Below are 25,178 nucleotides of genomic sequence, written 5' to 3'. Positions count from 1 at the left end.
AAAGCCAAAAACTAGAGAAAAAATAATGTAAAAATGTTTATATTCCTTATAGAACTAAATATAATAGCATATTTCTGCAATCCCAGCTACTCAAGAAGCAAAATAGAAGGGCCATAGTTTCAGGGTAGCCTAGTCAAAAGTTAATGAAACATAATGTCAAAACTAATTTTTTAAGAAAACAAAAACAGGAATGATGGTACATGCCTGTTGTTCTAGCTACTAGAGGGAAGAATATCATGTATAATCCTAGCCCGGGCATAAGACAATACCCCATCTGAAAAATAATCAAAAATTGTTGTTTGCAGCACTATTTACCATAGCAAAGATATGGAACCAACCTAGATGTCCCTCAGTTGACGAGTGGATCAACAAGATGTGGTATTTATACACAATGGAATTCTATGCTGCTGTCAGAAAGAATGACATTGCCCCATTTGTTAGGAAATGGAAAGACTTAGAAAAAATCATATTAAGCGAAGTAAGCCAGACTCAAAGGAACTTAGGCTCAATGGTTTTCTTCATTTGTCATAATCAGTAGAAACCTTGGGCTCTCCTAGCAGAGATTTGCAATAGAGCAAAACCATGATACAAAAGGCCATATAGTAGGATGCTAAATGACAGGATATCTAGGATATAGAAACATAAGCCATATAATGAATGATCTTTATTCTTAAGGTACTATGTTATCTCTCATCTCTTTTGCTGTCCCTCAGTTATCTCATATTGTTATAGTATCTCACTTTGTTACCTGATCTATCGGATATATTTGTATCTGGTTATTTGAAATTGGATAGGGAAGGGGGAAAACAAGATAAGGGGTGAGGGTGGGGGGGAGGGAAATGGGACCAAGACATGTGAAAAGGTATCAATGTATGGGAATTAATGCACCATCTATCTGGCAAATATCATGTAACCCTTCTATTAATTACAATAAAAAAAGGAAAAAAAAGAAAAATAATCAAAAATTGAAAGACTTAGGCCCATGGATTAATGTTAGAATGTTACTCTATGAGTTCAATCTTCAGTACAACACACACACACACACACACACACACACACACACACACACACACAAATATACACAAAAATCCTATAAATAGAATTCCAGAAACACCATGTAGAACACGATCGACCAAACAATTAGTGTCAAAGACAAACTTCAAATGCATCTCCAAGCCGAGCAGCCCAAAAGAAAGTGAACAAAATCTGTAACCCATCAATTCACAGAAGTTACAATATAAGTACACATAATCATAAAAGCAGCTTCCATTTATATCAGACAAGTACAAATTAAGACCTAATGAAGTAACATAATGTACTCAAGAGTCTGGCAAAAACCCAATGATCCTGATAAGAACTGTAGGAGGTTTACAGTATGAGGTTTTATAAATATATTTAACTGGTTTGTCCAGAGTATGACACTGGGTAGTGTTGGGGGCCGAGTAATGCCATTCTAATAACTTTCTGCTGAGACCTGTAGTAGGGGTAAACAAGTGGACGTCTTTATCCTGCTCACCTGTTGTGCTGATAGGCTCCCACACCCAATATAAGGAGGGGAGTTTTAGAGAGAGAGAGAGATTCCTGCCTTGATGAAGCTGCGTGGCGTTTCTGTTTATGCTCCGGAGAAGCAAGGCTGAGTGCGGGAGGACAGCGGGCCCTCTCCTCTTGCGGCTTGGACTGGTTGGGGTGTGTTTTTCCCATCCCTCCTCAAGAGGGACTGGGGATGAAGGACCCCGACATATTGGCGCCCAACGTGGGGCACGAAAGAGGCACGAAATGGGGCATGAAAGGGGCACGACTGTGAGTTGAGCCAAGTGAGAGATGCATGGAGGAAAGACTGAAAAACCAGAGAAAAACTGAAAGGCACAAAAAGACTGAACAACCAGGGAAACCTGAAGGGGAAATGCAGGCTGAAGTTGCTCACAGGGAAAAAGAAAGAGACGGGAAGACAAGGAGAAAAAGAGGGACAAAGAGAAAGAAAAAAGGTGGTAAACAGGAGAAAGGGAAGCAACTACCTGCAAAACCAGAGAAACCTGAAAGGAAAAAGGGACTGAAAGGCCAGGGAAACCTGAAGGAAAAATGCAGGCTGAAATTGCTCACAGGGAAAGAGAAAAAAGAAAAAGAGATACAGGGAAAAAGACAAAGACAAAACTCCTCAAAGACTAAACCAGCGAATGTGTGTGAATGTGTGTGTGAAAGGGATTTTAATCATTCCCAGCTCACCTCCGAAGCGCGGGTCACTTCGGGAGGAACCTCGCAAAGGGCGAGGCAATGTCCCAGGAAGGGAGGAACCTCGCGGGAGTCTCTGGCCAGAGCAGTAGGGCGAGGCCTATTTTCTATTTTTTAAGAGATTTTAGAGATTCAAGACGGGTTGGGGGGGGAGGGAAACGGGTACCAAGACATGTGAAAGGGTATCAGAGTATGTGAATTAATGCACCTTCTATTTGGCAAATATCATGTAACCCTTTTACTAATTACAATGAAAAAAAAAGATTTTAGAATAGAACAAAGTGGGTTCAGACTGGAACGACTGCAAATGTGTGTGTGAATGGTAAATCTAAGTCTATACGGGAGTAAACAGTTTAAGAACAGGTGTAAATCTAGGTCTATACGGGAGTAAACAATTTAAAAACAGGTGAAAAGTAGCGCAGAGACGCTTGATGGTAGTGATTTAGAAAGCCTGTGTTTGGGTTCAGAATAGTTGAAAACAAGCTAAAGCTTTTTAAAGTCCCTGACAAAATAGAGGCGACGTCCCTGAGTCAGCTTGAAGAAGTTACAGAAAATGGATCTTCGCCCATAACCCCCTTAAAATGAAGGGACCAGAGTCATTTTTGGACAGTAGTTTAAAACAAAAAAGGGGGGACTGGAAGACTCCTCTAATTCTTCCATTGCCCTGCTATTTCCTATGGCTTGTGTGAATGTTGTTTTCTTAGTTAATGTTGTTTTCCTATTTTCTCTGTTGTAGTCAGAGCCACTCAGTATATACTAGTGCCTGTATAGGCAGAGGAGAGTGCTTTCCTGGTCATCAGTAAAAAAGACTTTGTTTTCCTGCCCTTGCTGCGAGTATTGTCCTTGCCACTGTGGTTCCTACAGAGAATGCTTTGAATGTGAGGACTGGAATTGTTATGTGTACAAATGACAATGTCTATTGCCTGCCTACAAAGTCAACGCAGAAAGTGAATGCTAATGCGACAGGCATCTGCTCCCATGGAAATAGATGCATCCCCTCAGGTCTGAAGTTTTGTCTTTAAGATAAAAACGGGGGAGATGTTGGGGGCCGAGTAATGCCATTTTAATAACTTTCTGCTGAGACCTGCAGTAGGGGTAAACAAGTGGACCTCTTTATCCTGCCCACCTGTTGTGCTGATAGGCTCCCGCACCCAATATAAGGAGGGGAGTTTTAGAGAGATTCCTGCCTTGATGAAGCTGCGTGGCGTCTCTGTTCATGCTCCGGAGAAGCAAGGCTGAGTGCGGGAGGACAGCGGGCCCTCTCCTCTTGTGGCTTGGACTGGTTGGGGTGTGTTTTTCCCATCCCTCCTCAAGAGGGACTGGGGACGAAGGACCCCGACAGGGTAGTACTCCCTTAATGCTTATACACACTTCTAGATATCCTACAGAAAATAGTGGAGCAATATATCCAGAGTAGTTCAGCTTACTAGATCAAGACTCTGCAAACAATTTGAAGAGGCATAGCATTAGCAATAAATCACAATTATGAAATAAATGACTGCCATGTGTAGAACACAGAGGAATCTGAGAAACTCTAAAATCAATAAAGGAAAAGCAAGTTGCACATAACCATTCCTAATGCCTTTCCTATCTTGTATTTTTGTTATATTTAGTTTGTATATTATATTCAGTTACACACATGGTACATTGAAACTATGGATTAAACATTTCAAAATGGGTAACTGGGTTTATTTAATCAATAATACATTATAATAAATATAATCAATTTCATAAATTAATATTTAAAAGAACAGTACTACAGTTATTGAGTACTTTTAATATGTAAATATGGAACAATTTTTTTTCACTGCAATCAACTTTTTGTGTTTCTCCATAACCCATGATTATGGCTGCATCGTTCAATATAAATAGGGTTCAAATCCCGGGCTCAGGGCCTGAGCACTATCCTTGGACTTTTTTCAAGGCTAAAGCTCTACCACTTGAGCCACAGCACCACCTCCAGGTTTTTTCTATGTATGTGGTACCAATAATCGGACCTGGGTCTTTGTGCATTCTAGGCAAGCATTCTACCACTAGGCCAAACTCTTGGCCCAGGAATAACTAGGATCTCTCTTTTAAAAAAAACAAAAAACAAAAACAAACTTTATTGTAATTAATAGAAGGGTTATCTATTAGAATCTCTTAATGGCTTTTCTGTTTCAAATTTAGTCTTTGTAAGTAGGCAGGATATATTTAGTGTAATGTACATATTTGCTTAATTTTCTACTAAGAGAAGAATTATAAAAAATGGTTTAATCTTTTATTTCTAAGATGGTGCCATATTATGAATAAATATTTTAATTTACTTCCTCAGAGACTTTTAAATGAATAACCTCAAATGTTGAATAAATTTTTATTTTAAAATTATTAGAATGGCATTTCTCATATCATATTGCATATGATCATAGTCTTTTCCTGCCTTACATATTTATGTCAAAATATGTACAACTAATTTTTATGAATTTTATATATGAGAAATTAATCAATCTACATTCTAACAATACTTGTAATTCCTGGCAAATTATCAATCAATTCCTTGCTGATTCAGAATAACAAGGACACTTAAGGAAGAAATAACAACAGCGTCATAGAAATACTCAAGAACATACTATTAAATATAATTACTCAGTAAAATATAAGTTATCATCATTTCAGCAGGTTAACATTTTTAAAGCCTTCTATTACCATGTTAGTATAGCATAATACATAAAGACAGACATCATACAGAAGTTATGAGGACATCTTCATTTTGTCATTTACTTATATTTAAAATATGTCTATTACATACAATCACTGAACAATGTTGTGAAAAAATAAGTATGAATCTACTTTTTTGCAGGGCAAGGGAGTTTAACACTTAAAGTCTCAGTTATTCAAGAGGCTGAGATAATAGGAAGAAAATTTGAGTTGACAAGTTCTAGACCATCCTGGGCATAACAGCACAATTTTATCTCAAGAGAAAAATCTAGTTTTTCTTTAGCTAAATCAAAATATGGAAGAGTACCTATAAGATTATCTAAGAATTGTAAACCGTTTTAGTAAGCATGCAAGTATTTTAGTTACAGAGGATAAATAAATTCTGAGCATATGAATTGGCTACCATAGTTCTCCAGCCTATGTATTATTACTTGTGTATAACCTAAGTTAGAGAAACTATCCTAGTACTCAGGATAATTTAGCAAGCTATTGCTAAATTAATCATACCATTATCTAATAAAATGACTGAAACAGATTTAAAAGAAATGCATCTAAAAGGCTTTAAAAGACTTCTATTTATGTATCAGCTTTTACCTCCAGGTCTTTGATCCATTTGGAGTTAATTCTAGTGCAGGGTGACAAAGAAGAATCTAACTTTAGTTTTATGCAGGTGCTTAACCAGTTCTGCCAGCAAAACTTGTTGAAGGGGCTATCTTTCTTCCATTCTATTTTTTTGGCTACCTTGTCAAAGATTAGGTGGCCATAGGTCTGTGGTTTAATATCTGGGTCCTCAGTTCTATTCCATTGGTCTTCAGGCCTGTTCTTGTGCCATTACCAAGCTGTTTTGAGAATTATAGCCCTGTAATAGAGTCTAATGTTTGGAATTGAAATTCCTCCAGCGCTGTTCTTACTTTACAAGAAGGAATAAAGATATACACTAGGCCTCCTTGGCACAGGTCAAACTTAATAAGGACCAAGAATCACAACAAATCAGGGAAACTCTGGATAAGTGGGACTGCATTAGACTGCAGAGCTTTTGTATGGCAAAGGACATAGCTAGTAAATTAATTAGGAAGCCTACAGAGTGGGAGAAGATCTTCACCAACCAAACAATGGACAAAGGCCTCATATCTAAAATATATCAACAACTCAAAAAATTGAATCACTCCAAAAGTAATCTCCAAAGAAACAATCATCCCATTAAAAAATGGGCCAAAGATTTAAAGAGAGTCTTCTCTGAAGAAGAAACAAAAATGGCCTATAGACCCATGAAGAAATGCTCAACATCTCTAGTCATAAAAGAAATGCAAATCAAAACAACTCTAAGATTCCACCTCACTCCAGTTAGAATGGCCAGGATCAGGAAAACGAATAATAACAGATGCTGGAGGGGATGTGGCCAGGAGGGATCACTACTACACTCTTGGTGGGAGTGCAAACTCATTCAACCACTATGGAAAGCAGTATGGCAGTGACTCAAAAGGCTAAACATAGAGCTCCCCTATGACCCAGTAATTCCAGTACTTTGCATTTACCCAACCATCCAAAATCTAGGGCATACTAAATCCACTAGCACAACAATGTTCATTGCAGCACTATTCACCATAGCAAAGATATGGAACCAACCTAGATGTCCCTCAGTTGATGAGTGGATCAACAAGTTGTGATATTTGTACACAATGGAATTCTATGCTGCTGTCAGAAAAAATGACATCGACCCATTTGTTAGGAAATGGAAAGACTTAGAAAAAATCATATTAAGTGAAGTAAGCCAGACTCAAAGGAACTTAGGCTCAATGGTTTCCCTCATTTGTCATAATCAGTAGAAACCTTGGGCTCTCCTAGCAGAGATTTGCAATAGAGCAAAACCTTGATACATAATGCCATATAGTATGAAGTTAATTGAAAGGACCTCCAGGATATTGAAACAAAAGCCATATAACGAATGATTGTTGTCCTTAATGTACTATGTTATCTCTCATCTCCTTTGCTGTCCCTTAGGTATCTCATATTGTTACAGTATCTCACTTTGTTATCTGATATATTTAATTTATTTGTATTTGGTTATTTGAAATTTGACAGGGGAGGGGGGAAAACCAAGACGGGGGGGGGTGGAGGGGAGGGTAATGTGTACCAAAACATGTGAAAGGGTATCAATGTATGTGAATTAATGCACCTTCTATCTGGCAAATATCATGTAACCCTTTTATTAATTACAATAAAAATTTTTTTAAAAAAAACTTCTATTTGTAGATTGGCATTCATTTAAAACAAAAAAATGGTATGAAAATTGAAGTTCATTTACATTGCATTGTAAATTTTTTTCTACAGAAACACTGTCATTATTTGAGTATAAATAATGTTACAGAAACTATGCTACAGATAGTAGTGCATCAGTAACTCATGAAAAAACTTCTCAGAGGAACATATTATTTATGGAGGTGGAAATATAGAAGTAGTACAACTTTTTGTACAGGTGATACATGGAAGACCCAAGTTTCAAACACAGATTCAATTTCAGAAAAATTCATACTCTTCAAACAGCATCTGCCGAAGCTCATGCCACAGTAACTAATATACTGAACAAAAATGAATAATTATAGGCTTTATGAAAGAATAAATGATGGCTTAAAATAGTATTTTATTTTTTTAATATGCAAGGTAATACAAATGGATCAAAAAGAATACTCACCCATAGCCTGTAAAAATCCACCCGTAGTTTATGAGAAAGTTGCTGCTATGCTAATAGGCATATTGATGGTTGTATGAAGTAAGTTTCAAAGACATTTTTATCTAACATGTTATTGGTGATAATCTACAATACTAAATGACTTAAAATGATTAATTACAAGTTAACATTAGCATTTTAAAGGTTATTAAGGGGAAGTGTCCTTTGGCTCAAGGGGTAGGGCGGTAGCCTTGAGCTGAAGAGCTCAGGGACAACACCCAGACCCAGAGTTCAAGCCCTACAACTGACAAAAAAAAGGGTAACAATCTCTTATTAAACCTTTTTTCTCAAGTTCTCAGTAATTGTTGCAAAACCAGCTCTTGCCTGAGAAAACAATCTAATCATTTTAACTGTTTTTTAATAGCTCTTCTCAAGAATTGGGAAGCTTTTCCCTCATTTGTTATAATTAATGTATATCAGACATAGCCCTAGCAGAGGATCAAAATAACACAATAACTATGCAATAAGGCCATATATGATATGAAGTGAAATGAACTACAAGATATAGAAACAAGAGGTTTTTCTTTGTGGTTGTTTTTTTTTAATGTACTATGTTAAGTTATTTCTTCCTCACCGCCCCCCCCCCCCTCCATGGTTTATTCCTGAGGTCACTGTATTTGATTTTGGTTCCCTGTGTATCTTGTATACATTTATTGGAATTAGGGAAGGGAAGGGGAACAATCAAATGCTGAGACAAAGGTCAAAGGCTGGAGCAATACAACAGTGATCAATGGACTTTACAACTTGGAGAGGGGCTTATAGGATAGGGAAGAGAGAGAAAAGGGGGCAACAATGTTTGATATGAAATGTACTCAAGACCTTACGTATGCAACAGTAACCACTCTGTATACCACCTTTAAAGTAAAATTAAAGTAAAAGAAACTCTATATAAATGAAGTCATGTGACAATTTCATAGATGATCATCCTTTGACATTTTAGTTTAAAAGGGTTTATTTTCAATTTTTGTTATACATATTAAAGTGTGAATTTTTTTCTATGTGTTTTTTATTGTGATTAATAGAAGAGTTACATTATATTCACCAGATAAAAGGTGCATAACTTCACAAACATTGAAACTCTTTCTCATGACATGGTCCCCATTTCCCTCCCCCCTCCTGTCCCCCCACCCCCTGTTTATCTTGATTTCCCCCCTTCCCTATTCAATTTCAAATCCTTTAGACACTGTGTATGTACTCTTCCTCTCCAATATGACCTCTGCTTCTATCCATCCAAAGTATCAATTTTCTCCTCTCTCTATTGACATGCACTTCACATGAGATAAATCATGGTGAATGTTTTAAGGATACAGTGAACTCATGGTAAAGGCATTCACAGCATTGGGCTGCCCTCACGCTTATCTTCCTCCAGAACATGTATCTTGTAACATTCAGACTCTGCCCACTAAACACTAGGTCCCTAGTGCTCCCTTGCCCTGGGCTAACATTTTACGATGTGTAAATCTGTATAATCCATTTTAACCTGCCAATTTGTTAGTTTGTTTTACTCAACACATTATCCTTAAGATTCAGCCATGTTGTAACGTCTACTAGAAGTTCCTTCCCCTCTCCTTTTCCCCTTCTTTTTTTTTTCTTCTTCCTCTTTTACTTTCTTTTCGTCTTCTTTTTGCTAGATTTTTAACCAAGGAACACTTTAGGCAAGCACTGTACCAACTAACTACAGCCTGAGCTTTTTTTCTGAGGTAAGATCTTCCTGTATAGCATAAGCTGGCCAAGAACTATGAATATGTGTATGGCAGGGAACTCAGACTCACATTCCTAGCTCTGCCTCCCAAGGGCTGAGAAAAAAACAAGAATCATGACCAGCAGAAGTTTCTTCCTTCAAAGGTTGAATAATATCATATTCATATATTTTGTATCTTTACACATCTATTGGCTGACACCTGGATTGTTCTCATGTTTAATTTGCTATTAATAATATGCACTTGAATACAGGAATACAAATATATTTTCAAAATTCTGCCTTCAGTTCTATGAAGTATATAACCAGATGTTTAACTGTTATATTACATGCTAATTTTATTATTTAGTATTTTAGGAAATGCCATTTGCTTTTTCACAGTGATTAAACAATTTCAAATTTTACAACAGCAAATAAGGGTCTAATTGTTCCCACCTCCATGTCTTTCCAATAGAATCCACATTAATGCATGTCTACTAAGTGCTGACTGCTATTTCCCTAATGATTATTGAAGTTAAGCATATTTCCTTGTGCACGATAGCTGCTGGAAAATCTCCTATTAAAACATGTCTATTTAAGCTCTGCCCATTTTGAATTATTTCTTTATGGTTTACTTTTAGGTACATGTTTTGACTAAAGATTTTCAGACCAAAAAAGGAAAAGAAAAAAAAGATTTCCCAATATTCATAATACTTATTTTCTAATTCAGAATGAAATTTTACAATCTACGAATGACTTGAAATAAATCTGATTGCTAACTCTACCTTACAGAGAAAGTATATAAAAAGATAGAGATTATAGATTCATCCTCATTGCTATAGCCCCACATTTAACAGTTTATATACTGTTTTACTTATATTAAGGTTAAGTAGAAATTGCAGCAACTATTCTAGGTCAGGTACTTATTTACAGGACTGTCAATGCATGACATCATCATTGTTATAAATTCCTTTGCTAATTGGGGTGAAGTGCCACAAAAATGATTCTGAACAAAGCAAATGCAGTTCTCAGTAAAAGAAACATAATATTTTTCCAGCAATAATGGAATTAATTGTAGACAACCTAATACAAACGGAATTAAGGGTAGACCATAATGTGAAACACACTACCAGATAGGAAAGTGGAACAAATTAGTGAAAGCATAATTATAGTCCTTAAAGCAATGTTTTCCAACATAGTTCACACAAAATAATAAAGCCCATGAATTCACAGAAATGGAAAAAGTAGTCCTCCTTATTCCATCTGAAAGGCACCCTGCAGAAACTTTACTTCCTTACCCAAGAGATGCTTGACTCTTCCATTGGATCTTGTCAGTGGAATGGGAAGAATGCTTCCTTCCATCAGGACACAATGTAAACACACAAACAAATTGAAAGTTGAGTCTGTCATCTGTGGCTACTGGATTTCTTTGCCAGTTCACTCTCAACTACTTAGTAAAACATGGATTGCTGCTAAAAATCTGGTTATATCTTAAGAACTCCATATTGAAAGGCCAATGTCAAAAGAAAGCTATAACAATCTAAGGTGACAGAATCACTCCAGACTTAGACATTGCAGGATTGAAGGTGTGGGTCAAATCACCAGGTAAAGAATTCAATCAGTCATGATTCTAGCTACACATGGTTAACAATGAATGAGAATTAAAAGGGAAGAACAAATTAGATAAGCCTCATGCCTAGAAATATACTGTTGAGCATTGAATATTTTGCATATGTTATTTCATTTTCCCCACTCTAATGTATTAGAACTTGTTGCTCCTATAGTCATATGATTTCTGTGGATTCATTTCCTCCAAGAAAGGTCCTTTCTCAGGTTCAGAACTCCTGCTAACCAGTGGCCCAGGGTCTAGATTCTGGTAGTACTTGTTATCTTATCGTGTTTCCAAAATGGAAGTGGTTGCTAATACCCTGGAATCATTCATCTTTGAGTTATGTCCCAGCTGCCTCCTGAGCTTTTATCTGTTCTAGTACCTCTACAACTGGTTCCACTTCTTTATTAAAGTAATTGTGCTTGAACTACTTAAAATGGGGTTTTCCCTAAAATGTGTGGATGAAGAGGCAAAACAAAGGCAGAAAAGTAATTCCCCTTCTGTGTTGATTCTTCCTTTTTATAAAAAGCTATGTGATAATGCTTTTGCATATAAACTCAAATTGGTCCCTAAAAAGAAAATGGGTAAAATATGTGAAATGATATGAATATATGTGGTGAAAGAAAAACAAGACAAAGCCTGAAGTCAGATTACATACCCGCTTCACCTCTGGTAAGATCTGGCACTTTACCATCTGGGAGGGTACAATAGGCTAGGAGGGAAAAATAGAAAAAAATATGCAATAAGATAAATTAATAAAGTAAAATATTATGCCAATAAACTAAAATGTACTAACATATCTCAACCCCAAAGTACGTACTTGCCCCAATTTTTAGCCAAGGGTAATGCTGCACTGTGCTGCTGTGTCCCTGACAGATGTACTTTCACTAACTCTCAGAGCTCAGATTCCTTTCTGACTCCAAAGGAAACATAATCCCATCAGAAATTGTGATTATAATGTAGAAATGAATATCTTTCATAACAGGCCCAAGACAGTTTTATAACCTTCTCTAGTCTCTCTTGCATTAATATGAATTCTGACCAAGGATCACTGATCATTTGAAGGAAAAACTGTTAAGTACATGACGTGACATGAAATGATGAAGAACAAGTCTAAAGAAAACAGAAAGAAATTCAGGGACAGAAAGTTATCTTTAAAAGTTCAATGATAGGCCAAAGGAGACTTAGGTAAATATTACAACAGTATACACATGGTAAGATTCTAAGAAAAAAAGAACACATGGAGAACACAAGAGAAATTTTTCAAAATGGAAGCAAACATAACTTGACAATGATAAATTGGATCACGCAATTTCCAAGGAGGCATTCAGAAAGCAAGTTAGAGAGGACATAGCAGATGCAAACCAGCAATAGAAATACAGGAGAAAAATGAAGGTTCGGGAAACAATGACTTATAAAGTTAAATTTTATAGGAAGGAAGATGGCGCCGAGACAATAGGGACGCTGCCTAGCCCTCTCTGACAAAAAGAGAGAATCAGGGAGTCCCACGAGCCAACTACCTTATGAAATCCACAACAAAAAACTCAAAAAGCAACGGAGAAGGACTCAAACCGGAAAAGAAATCCACATAAAGCTCACATCCAACTTTCTCAAAGAATTCGGAACACGAGGACCCCTCCCCCACCTCTCGTCGCCGGAGCTCCAAATTTCATCAAGCAAACTTTACGTACACTGAAACCATACATAGATCGAAATACAGTGATTGTTGGTGAGTTTAACACACCACTCTCACCTATGGACAGATCAACAAGGCAAAAACTCAACAGAGAAACCTTAGAACTTAACAACTATATAGACCAACTAACAGACATCTGCAGAATACTCCACCCAACAACAACACAATATACATTTTTCTCAGCAGCACATGGAACATTTTCCAAAATAGATCACATCTTAGGCCATAAAACAAACCGGGACAGATTCAGAAACACTAAATTATTCCATGCACACTCTCAGACCACAAAGGCATCAAATTGGAACTGAACACACATCTCCACCAACGAAAACCCTGTAACTCATAGAGACTGAACAACACATTGTTGAATCACCAATGGGTCATCGAAGAGATCAGAACAGAAATCCAACAGTTTATGAAATTTAACAATAAGGAGCACACAAAATACCAACTCCTTTGGGACACAGCAAAGGCAGTACTCAGAGGAAAATTTATAGCACTGAGTGCCTACAACAACAAGTTGGAAAAATTGCAAACCAACAAGTTAATGTCTCACCTTAAGCTCCTGGAAAAAGAGCAACAAACCAACCCTAATCCCAATAGAAGAAAGCAAATAATTAAAATCAAAGCAGAATTAAATGATTTGGAATCCAAAAAAACTATAGAAAGAATCAACAAAACAAGGAGTTGGTTCTTTGAAAGAATTAACAAAATTGACAAGCCCTTAGCAAATCTTACCAAAAAAAGAAGAGAGCATATCAAAATAAAGAAAATCGCAGACGAAAATGGTAATATCATGACAGAAATTACCAAGATCCAGAATATCATGAGGGAATACTTCTCAAATATTTACGCCAACAAATTTGAGAATCTAGATGAAATGGATGAATTCCTAGCCAATATTAACATAACCACACTGAACCAAGAAGAACTAAGCCAACTCAACAGGCCTATTTCAAGCTCTGAAATAGAAATGGCAATTAGAGAACTTCCACCTAAGAAAAGCCCAGGGCCACATGGATTCACAGCTGAATTCTATAAGGTCTTCAAAGCAGAGCTCACACCAATACTCCTCAAGCTCTTCAACGAAATTGAAAATGAAGGTTCCTTACCAAACTCATTCTATGAAGCCAGTATAACCCTCATCCCCAAACCAGACAGAGATTCATCAAAGAAAGAGAACTATAGACCTATATCTTTGATGAACATCAATGCAAAACTTCTCAACAAAATCCTGGCCAACCGTCTACAACAACTCATCAAAAAAATTATACACTATGATTAAACTGGATTCATCACAGGGAGGCAAAGCTGGTTCAACATACGCAAATCAATTAATGTAATTCAACACATCAACAGGAGCAAGGACAAAAATCACATGATTGTCTCAATAGACGCGGAAAAGGCATTTGACAAGATCCAACACCCCTTTATGTTAAAAGCTCTGGAGAAACTAGGAATCCATGGAATATTCCTCAATGTAATAAAGGCTGTGTATGAGAAACCTACTGCTAGTATTACACTTAATGGTGAAAATCTAAAGACATTGCCTCTAAAATCAGAAACGAGACAAGGATGCCCACTCTCTCCACTCCTCTTTAACATAGTACTAGAATTCCTAGCCAGTGCAATAAGGCAAGAAGCAAGCATAAAGGGGATCCAAGTAGGGAAAGAGGAAATAAAACTATCCCTCTTTGCAGATGACATGATTCCGTATTTAAAGAATCCTATAGACTCTACTCCCAACCTCCTTGAGCTGATTCAAAGCTTTGGAAGAGTAGCAGGCTATAAAATCAACCCTCAAAAATCAACTGCCTTCCTTTACGCCAACAGTGAGAGGAACGAGGCAATAATCAGGAAAGAAACTCCTTTCACAATAGCCTCAAAGAAAATAAAGTACCTAGGAATTAGCTTAACTAAGAATGTAAAGGACCTTTTTGACGAAGACTTTAAAACCCTAAAAAAGGAAATTAAAGCAGAACTAAGGAAGTGGAAAAACCTTCCATGCTCCTGGATTGGAAGAATCAACATTGTGAAAATGACAATCTTGCCAAGAGCTATCTACAAATTCAACGCAATACCCATCAATATCCCAATGTCATTCTTTAAAGAAATAGAAGAGGCAATCCAAAATTTCATATGGAATAATAAAAGACCCCGTATAGCAACAACACTTTTTAGCAGAAAGAGCAACGCAGGAGGAATTTCAATACCAAACTTTAGACTCTATTACAGAGCTATAATTCTCAAAACAGCTTGGTACTGGCACAAGACCAGGCCTGAAGACCAATGGAATAGAACTGAAGACCCAGATTTTAAACCACAGACCTATGGCCACCTAATCTTTGACAAGGGAGCCAAAAAAATAGAATGGAAGAAAGATAGCCTCTTCAACAAGTGGTGCTGACAGAACTGGTTGAGCGCATTCAGAAAACTAAAGGTGGATCCTTCTTTGTCACCCTGCACTAGAATTAACTCCAAATGGATCAAAGACCTGGAGGTAAAAGCTGACACACTGAAAACTTTACAGGAAGGAATAGGAGATACACTAGGCCTCCTTGGCACAGGTCGAAACTTTCTTAATAAGGACCAATAATTACAACAAATCAGAGAAAGTCTGGATAAATGGGACTGCATTAAACTGCAGAGCTAGTAACATAGCTAGTAAATTAATTAGGAAGCCTACAGAGTGGAAGAAAATCTTCACCAACCAAACAACGGACAAAGGCCTCATATCTAAAATATACCAACAACTCAAAAAACTAACCTCCAAAGTAACAACCATCCCATTAAAAAATGGGCGAAAGACTTAAAGAGAGTCTTCTCTGAAGAAGAAACAAAAATGGCCTATAGACACATGAAGAAATGCTCAACATCTCTGGTCATAAAAGAAATGCAAATCAAAACAACTCTAAGATTCCACCTCACTCCAGTTAGAATGGCCAGGATCAGGAAAACGAATGACAACAGATGCTGGAGGGGATGTGGCCAGGAGGGATCACTACTACACTGTTGGTGGGAGTGCAAACTCGTTCAACCACTATGGAAAGCAGTGTGGTAGTACCTCAAAAGGCTAAACATAGAACTTCCCTATGACCCAGCAATTCCACTACTTGGCATTTACCCAACCATCCAGAAACAAGGACATACTAAATCCACTAGCACAACGATGTTCATTGCAGCACTATTCACCATAGCAAAGATATGGAACCAACCTAGATGTCCCTCAGTTGATGAGTGGATCAACAAGTTGTGGTATTTGTACACAATGGAATTCTATGCCGCTGTCAGAAAGAACGACATCGCCCCATTTGTTAGGAAATGGAAAGACTTAGAAAAAATCATATTAAGTGAAGTAAGCCAGACTCAAGGGAACTTAGGCTCAATGGTTTCCCTCATTCATCATAATCCGTAGAAACCTTGGGCTCTGCTAGCAGAGATCTGCAATAGAGCAAAATCTTGATACATAAGGACATATAGTATGAAGTTAATTGAAAGGACCTCCAGGATATTGAAACAAAAGCCATATAATGAATGATTGTTGTCCTTAATGTTCTATGTTGTCTCTCATCTCCTTTGCTGTCCCTTGGTTATCTCATATTGTTATAGTATCTCACTTTGTTATCTGATATATTGAATTTATTTGTATTTGGATATTTGAAATTTGATAGGGAAGGGGGGAAAACCAGACCGGTGGGGGGTGTGGGGGGGAGGGAAATGGGTACCAAGACATGAGAAAGGGTATCAATGTATGTGAATTAATGCACCTTCTATCTGGCAAATATCATGTAACCCTTTTACTAATTACAATAAAAAAGTTAAATTTTATCTACTAGGATTTCAAAATGAGTAGAAAAAACTGATTCAAGTAAAAAACAGAAAAACAAACTCTTTAAGTTGAAGGAACGCACCAGGCCCAAGCTGAAATGTTCTATGTGAGGAATGAAAAGATTAAAGCGAATAAATGTTTTAATCTGGCTAAATTCTGTTGAACTTGACAACTCTTTTCAAACAGTAAAAGAAACAGAATTTCATCTAAACTGATAACCTAAAGAAAGATGTGGAAATTAATTTTCAAGTTTCACAGAAGTATCAAGATTCAGCACTTTCTATATTGCAAAAAGTAATAAACAACTTGCAAAATTTAAAGATTTACTGATAATAGGTGAGTCTGTTACATTTTTCACACATACAAAATATATACAAAGTAAAAAGGGTGGAAATGAAGAGGATATATAAGAATTTCATTACAAAAAGCCCACTTGTGAGTCCCACTCCTCCAAGAATTGGGTAGAAAGTCAAAGTTCAAAACACTGCTTGTGGATGGGGGGTGGAGGTATAGGGACCTGAAAGGCGTCTTTCACTTCATTCTTTCCAGGAGACATTTGCTGTTTATTATTGGAAATCACAGTGTGAATCAGTGTCTAATTCCCAGTTTATGACAGGAAAGTAAAAGCTTACTAAGGAGAAAATCTAACATTGGCTCCAGGCACTATAACGCTACACCAGGAAATCTGGCCTCAAATCATTTCCTTTCTTTTCAATACTCAGTGGTTTGCTCCTGTAAACCTAGCTTATTCAGGAAGGAAAGATCAAGAGAATCACTGTTCAAACCAGCCTGGGAAAAAAGTTAGTAAAATCCCATTCTTCATCATTCTTCATAACTTAGGCTCCTATCATCTAAGCAATGCAGAAGACATATATATCTAGGAACATTGTGGTCTGAATTCAGCCTAAGGCAAAATTTTGAGACAACTAAGAAATACTATGCAAAAAAAAATTAAAAAGAGGCTGAGGGCTTAACACATAGCCCTCCTTGGTGTCATGTGAGGCACCAATTTTGGACAGCAGTACCACTACTGACAGAGAAAGGTACACAAGATTAAACCTGATTAAAACCAAAACAACAGCAATGACAAAAAACAAAACCATGAAAGTAAGAAAGAAGTCCAGTGGTATAAGTATATGGACAGACATCTTACCATGATGTAGTGTCCAGAAAAGGGAATTCTGCTGGGTTGTTAGTAGAGGAATATGAGAACATATGACTGTACTCATCAGTGCCATAATTTCAGCCTCAGCTATCATGGGGCAGTTCAAGTTCAATGATGACTTCCTTAGCCCTCTTAAATTTCCTCCTTTTCCAACACTGATGTTGACAGTTAAACCAGTGGAAGGAAAGAAGGAAAGACCTACACATAACTACTATCAATGCCTTGTTGTCCTTGCAAGCCCAAAGTTGAGGTATGAGATACTTAATTCGAATCTAAAGTGGAGCTTTATTATTACAGCAAGCTAATAATTATCACAAAGCAGAAAATAATTTTCCCCTATGCCTCTAGTGGAAAGCCTTAAAATTCAACAGGTTACATGAAAAAAGTTATATTTATGAATAAACCTAAGCCTGGAACCATTGTCTTATGCCTATAAACCCGGGTACTCAGGAGGATGAGATCTGAGGATCATGATTAAAACCAGTCTGGGCAGGAACATCTGTGAGATTCTTATCTGCAATTAGTTATTAAAAAAGGCAGAGTGTAGCCATGGCAGAGAGCTTGCCTTGAGTCAAAATCTCCAAGACTCTGAATTCAAGCCTTAGGACAGGCAAAATATAAAAATAATTGTTAGTGTAATGAATAAACTTAACAGCTTTACTTTAATTTACTTGAATATTGATACATTGTATTTTTTCATATTTTATACTTCACTACAAAACAAGTCAGACCTACTAATAGGTATTAACATACTCTAAGAATAACAATACCATCAAAAATCTAGTGAAGAATGAATTCAAGCCTATAAACATTGAAATGTTAATATAAGGCAAAACAAAAACATTACTGGTTAATAAATATTGAGATATGAATCTCCTTGGGTCCTTTTTGAAAATTACTCCAGAAGATATTTTGAAATAAAAAAAATTATAAAATATCAGTGTTATCCATAAAAATGTCAATGTTAGATTAAGTAACAAAGGAAGCTGCATGGATGGAAGGAAACCCTTGGCCAGTGCACTCTGGATATTATCTTTCCTTTCTATGGCTCTCATAATAGTGCTTAAAGTTGCATCAAATCATGCTTACTTAAATGTAGACCATGTGAATGTTTTTTTTCCAGTCCTGGGGATTGAACCCAGGGACTGAGCACTGTCCTTGAGCTTTCTCGTCTAGAGACCTACTGAACTATGCACCACTTCCGGCATTTTCTATGTGTGCGGTACCAGGAATCGAACCTAGGTCTTTGTGCATGCCAGGCAAACATTTTACCACTGGGTACAAACTTCTGGCCCCAGGAAAGCTGTTTTATGGCATTATTTTTAATATTAGTTTACAAACCATACAGTAAATAGATTAGGATTATAGGACAGTTATGGAAATATGCATATTAATATCACTCAAATCGTTTGAAAATATTGCTTTATTTCACAAAAGATTTAGAAAGTATCATCTAAAAGAATCCCAGGGAAAATATTCATAATCTACCAATTTTATACCAATAACAACAACAAAGAAATATTACTAAAAATGATTACTTAGGAGGAGGAAGATTGTTTAATTCTACTTGGACAATTTGTATGGACTGAATTTTTATAGTAGTTGGTATTAAATATTTTAATATATCAATGAACACAATGCATCTTCTATATTTTCATATAAAAATGAACCTCACGTTAGTAATATAGTCTTGTAAGATATAGACTCAGTACTGACTGTAACAAACTATTAAGAGTAGCATAGTACTAAGGAAGTTATACTATACTGTACCATATATGTGGTATACCATACATTAAACAGTATATGAATAATGAATAATGACATAGTATAACTATGTTTGCCTATGTTACACTGTTGTATGCTAACCATTATAGTATGCTACCCAGTATAACATACTAGCTGAAAGAGCACAATCATAGCAATATATAAATGGAAATATTTCTGATACACTACAACCATAACCAAAAAAAAACCCCTAGGTTCATATGCATTCACCTCAAATACCATAATCCATTAATGAACACTTACCTTTAAGAATTTTTATTTTAAAATAAATGAAAGATATAGAACCCCACTGTAATTATTAAAAATTTCCTTATCTAGAATTTATGTAGTTTTCATATCCCACAACTAAACCCCCATATGTTTTATATAATTTTCTTGAGCAGTTTTGATTGTTTTGGGCCAAATATGTTCATGTAATTTTTTGAATCACTAGGGAAAATATTCACACCTCTGTGACTACAAAAAAAGATACTAATGATAAAGTCTGATTCTTAACTGATGCACACTTGTATTGAATGATATATTTTTAAAGAAGATTACAAAAAATTAAAAGTTACATCCTAAGGAAAGAGAAGATGACAAATGATCTGGGAGTGATTTTTTTCATGTTCATATACAATTAAATAGAACAGTGAGCAAGTGTGCTGCCATAACCATGATTAATAACAAGAGGTGCATGATCTATCTAGTTGCTAATATTTGTCACTGTTACCCTCCATAAATTAGAGGGCCTATCATAAATAAGCTCTAAATTCCTTTTCCAATTTTAAAAAAATGATACTATGGGAGTACAAGGATGAAAAGACCTGAGAGTCAAATCGGAACCAATGGAAGCAAATAAATATTATACCTTTGTGTTACCTTTCATCAGCATTTTACACTTGTTTTGTCCCCTGGCTTCACGAAGACACTTCTGAGTAGGACCCTCCGGCCGATTTTCCTTTTCGCAGAAGTGACCAACTGCAAGATAATACAATTTACGTTTAATGCAAACAATGTAAACCATTATAATTGTAACCAAAAATATTTCAATTATTTTTAATAATTGTATTTTATTGTTGGGGAGATGTATAGAGAGTTTACAATTCTTTTTTTTATTTTTTTATTGTAATTAGTAAAAGGGTTACATGATATTTGCCAGATAGAAGGTGCATTAATTCACATACATTGATACCCTTTCACATGTCTTGGTACCCATTTACCTCCCCCCCCCACATCCCCCCACCCGTCTTGGTTTTCCCCCCTTCCCTATCAAATTCCAAGTATCCAAATACAAATAAATTCAATATATCAGATAACAAAGTGAGATACTATACCAATATGAGATAACCAAGGGACAGCAAAGGAGATGAGAGACAACATAGTACATTAAGGACAACAATCATTCATTATATGGCTTTTGTTTCAATATCCTGGAGGTCCTTTCACTTAGCTTCACATTATATGGCCTTATGTATTAAGATTTTGCTCTATTGCAGATCTCTGCTAGTAGAGTCCAAGGTTTCTACTGATTATGACGAATGAGGGAAGCCATTGAGCCTAAGTTCCTTTGAGTCTGGCTTACTTCACTTAATATGATTTTTACAATTCTATTCATCAGATAGTAGGTACATTACTTCTTGAACATTGATATCCCTTCCCATGCTTTTCTCCCAGTTTACACCCCTTACCTCTCTTTCTCATCTTGTTTTTCCCCTTCCCCTCCATATTTTCAAATAAACAAACATAAATATGACATTGCAGGTACCAAAGTCAAATACAATAACAACATCAGATAAAACATAAAGGTAAAAAGAAAAATAACTTCACATAGTACATTAAGAACAACAATCACAAATATAAGCCTCTTGTTTCCATACTCTGGAGTTCATTTTGCTTCATCCTATATGGCCACATGAAAAGGACAAAAACCTTTAAAATTTACAATGGTGAATTTCTGTAAAAAAAATAATGACATACACAATTTTTTCCAGTTAAGGCCTATGATCAGTATTCTCATTTAAAATTTTCTTTCTCATAAGTCAATATTGAAACAAAATACACAGCAAAAGAAATCATAAATAAAACACTCCTGGCTGGACTCTAATGGCTTATTTCTGTAATCCTAGTTATTTAGGAGGCCAAGGTCTGAGGTTGGTTTGAAGCCAGCTCTGGAAGGAAAGTCCATGAGACTCTATGTCCAATTAACCAACTGAAAGCTAGAAGTGAAGCTGTGGCTCAAAGTGTTAGAGTTCTGCCTTGAACATAAGAGCTCAGCAGCGATGTCTAGGACCTGGGTTCAAGCCCACAACTGAAAAAACATAAAAATCTACTCCACTGTTCACTAGTTTTAAATTATTATAGTCAATAAAATAGTTTGCAAAGTCTTGCTTTTTTCCCCCAAGTACTGTGTTTTTCAGATTGATCTGTAACAACCTGAGCCAAACACACAGTTCTGACTTTTTTCTGTTATATGGATAACACTTGTCTGTCTAAGCTTTCTCCACACCCTGATCCTCAAGTCTCGGCACCCTAAGAAGCACGCAGAGCCCAGCTGTATTCACTTTAAAATATCTCTAGAATGCGGTTATTGATAAGATTGAGATATCATCAGATCAATAATAACTTTTACCTCTAATTATAGGAAAATGAACATTTGGGCCTGTATCTAGAGTTTTCAATGTTGCTTGAAGTCCAGTAATCTAATAAAAAATGAAAAAATAAGTCTATATTAAAAATATTTTAAAGGTATAAATAAAATGTAGTCCCTAAAAGTTGATTTCAAAATACCAAAATATATGACATCTGAAATAATGTCCTTTAATTTTAAAAGTCAAACATGAACTTTAACAAAACAAACACAATTTTTAGTTAAGATTTCATTATGGATAAGCATCTCACACATACACAATTCACAGCATTGTTTCCTGAATCAAGATTCTTCACTATGCATTTTTGTAATTATTCAGCTCTTTAATAGAAATTTTTCTGTATTTAAATTTCCTCATCCTCTTATCTTTATATCTAGAAATGATAAGGGGTATTCTAATTATCTAAACCATATACTGCCTAAGTTATAATGCTGAAACTCATAAGTCATTTTCTTTTTTGTTGTATTTTATTGTCAGAGTAATATATAGAAGGGTTAGAGTTACATTCATAGTTCACTTTCTAAGCATAGATACTTTATTAAATATAGACTCACTTTATTGAACATAACTCATAATCATTAACGTTTGTTAACTAGGTGGCATACTTTTATTATGTCCTGGCCAATAGACTTAAATTTAAAACACCATCTTATTCCTCATTACATGCAATTATACAAACATAAAATACTATATTTTAATTAAATAGGAACATATATCTTTCTCTATTACTGAAAAGCAATATTTTCATTAATAGAAAGTAGCAGATAAATTATAACCAATATAATATGATCATGAAAGGCTTAGATAAAAATGTAAATGATTGCTATCTGTTCTTATGCAGCAAACAAGTGGCTTGTGATTTTTTCAAATAATCTTATTTAAAGTAGTGTAAGATTTATGGAGCAATTGCTAATGTATGACTGAGAGTTCTGGTGTGTTACACACATTGTTCCTCTGTTGTTTCACACACAAGTTGTAATATTGGTTCCAAATAATAAACTTAGGAACCATACATTATTTTGAACTAAAAGCCCAATTTTAGTTATTTATTTATTTTCTTTCTTTTTTAAGGTTTCAGAAGTCCATTCATAATACTACTATGTGCTTACTCATTATGTCATTGTGTGTCCTTAGTCTGCTGTAGATTGAAACATTTTCTTAGGCTTTCCCTATTTAAACGTTCTTGCACAGTTAGAGGAATATTGACCAAGGTAGTACTTTGCTAATTAAGGTTTTCTTGTTATCTTTTCAATGGTTAAACTACAGTTATGAGATTTGGGAAGAGGAGAAATGTATTTGTTAGCACACTGAATCACAGGTACATGCTGTGAACATTATGTAAGACTAAGGATACCAACCCTGAGCAGATCACCTAAATGCAGTGTTGTTTTATTCCTTGTATACCTTTGCTCAAGAAATCAAGTCATGAAGTACAACCAACACTTACCTGCTGAGTTCATAAATTTACTTTCTCGTTGGAAGGATTATCTATTGTGCTACTCAGGTCTCTCTGTGGAGGAGATTTGTCTATTCTCTATCATCAATTTATTCAAACGCTTATTAATGCCATTATGAAACTACAGAGATTCACTTTGTACTTCAAATTATGATCCATACCACATTACTTTTCTTGTTCAGATTGTTACATATTTAGCCCTGAAGTGTTTTGGGTTGGAAATAATGAAGACTATAACTTTATTACTTAATATTTATTATTATTGTAAAGGTGCTGTACAGAGGGGTTACAGTTACATAAGCCAGGTAGAGCACACTTCTTTTTGAATGTGTCACGTCTTCCCTCATTTTCTCCCAGTTTTCCCTCCAAAACTCCACCCCACAAACTGTATTGTTCATTTTCAACATCGTGTCTAGCAAGGATCGCTGCTACATTTATTCATCCTTTGTCCCACCACGTCTATACCCCCCTTCACTCTCCCCTAGCCTGCCCAGCTCTTTTTTTCCACATCATTCACCTAGGGCTTTAGCTAATCAGAATATCTGCTTCCATTTGGTTAAAGATCCAGGGAGGAGTAGGATTGCCCCTCTAGCTTATCCTAGCCCTGGGCCCTGCCCATAAAGAAAACCTCAAGCCAGTAGCCTCCCTTCCCTGAGTTCACCCATTTCTGAACTGCTTAGGAGTCTTCGCTTTTCTCTCATACCTTCTGAGTGGATAAAATCATCATTCTCAACATCTAGAAGCAAGTCTGGAGGACAAGGATCCATTTAATTATACAGAGTGTGCAGAGCCCAATACTGTTCCTTTTCCTAATGACATTTCTAAAGCATTATGAAAACTCAATTCTGGTAGAATTAGTTCAAATTTGCAAACCTGTTTTCATTTTAGATACTTATTGATCATATTGATAACTGTTTGGTAAGTGAGAAAATAGACTGTCCTGATCAAAGAGCTAACTTTACACAACTGAATCATCATCGCTTCCAATCGTTAGCTCTTTTAACTAATCAGTGATGAAAAAATGAAACCCAAAGATTTTATCTGTTCTAAGCATATTCCTTATATGGTTATTGATCTAACCTCAGGAACTACCCTTTTCTTTGAGAAATAAGAATGAAAGACACTTCTAGGAGGATAAGTTAGACATTATCACATGCCAGCAAGAGAAGACTTAATGAAGGGTTTGTTGCAGAAGTCAAGAAGAAATGTAGTAGAAATACCTCCCATGGATTAAAAGCTCTGGAGAAACTAGGAATCCATGGAACATTCCTCAATATAATAAAGGCTGTGTATGACAAACCCACAGCTAGTATTATACTTAACGGCAAAAAGCTAAAGCCATTCCCTCTAAAATCAGGAACGAGACAAGGATGCCCACTCTCTCCACTCTTCTTTAACATACTTTTAGAATTCCTAGCCAGTACTCATGACATCTGAGGACTGCAGTTTGAAGCCATTCATGGAAGGAAAGTCCATGAGACTCTTATCTCTAATAAACTACTCAGAAATAGCTGGAAATTGTGCTGTGGCCCAACTGGTAGTGTACTATCATTGAGCCAAAGAAGGTCGAAACAGTGGGAAGGCCTTGAGTTCAGGCTCTAGGGTAAGCATAAAAAAGAATTAAAATGAAAAGTAAATTTAAAAAATCTGAGCTAGCCTATGTGAAAACCCTGAGG

At 36.0% G+C, this 25,178-nt stretch overlaps 1 protein-coding gene across 2 annotated transcripts in view; it reads right to left on the bottom strand.

Annotated features, from left to right (window-relative positions):
• Positions 1-25,178, bottom strand: part of Spag16 (sperm associated antigen 16) — a 732,786-nt gene that overhangs the window by 662,611 nt on the left and 44,997 nt on the right. For both annotated transcript variants that reach the window (XM_090354758.1, XM_090354756.1), the window contains 2 exons: positions 22,028-22,097; positions 20,267-20,376 (listed from right to left, as the gene is read on the bottom strand). In XM_090354758.1, the coding sequence (XP_090210884.1) occupies positions 20,267-20,376; positions 22,028-22,097 (180 nt within the window). The remainder of the gene's footprint in view (positions 1-20,266; positions 20,377-22,027; positions 22,098-25,178) is intronic.

Source organism: Megascapheus bottae, chromosome 21 (assembly GCF_031878675.1).
Source record: "Megascapheus bottae isolate mThoBot1 chromosome 21, mThoBot2.hap1, whole genome shotgun sequence".
Lineage (NCBI taxonomy): Eukaryota > Metazoa > Chordata > Mammalia > Rodentia > Geomyidae > Megascapheus > Megascapheus bottae.
Note: the sequence above shows the minus strand (reverse complement) of the source record. Positions and strands in the feature narration are given on the sequence as shown.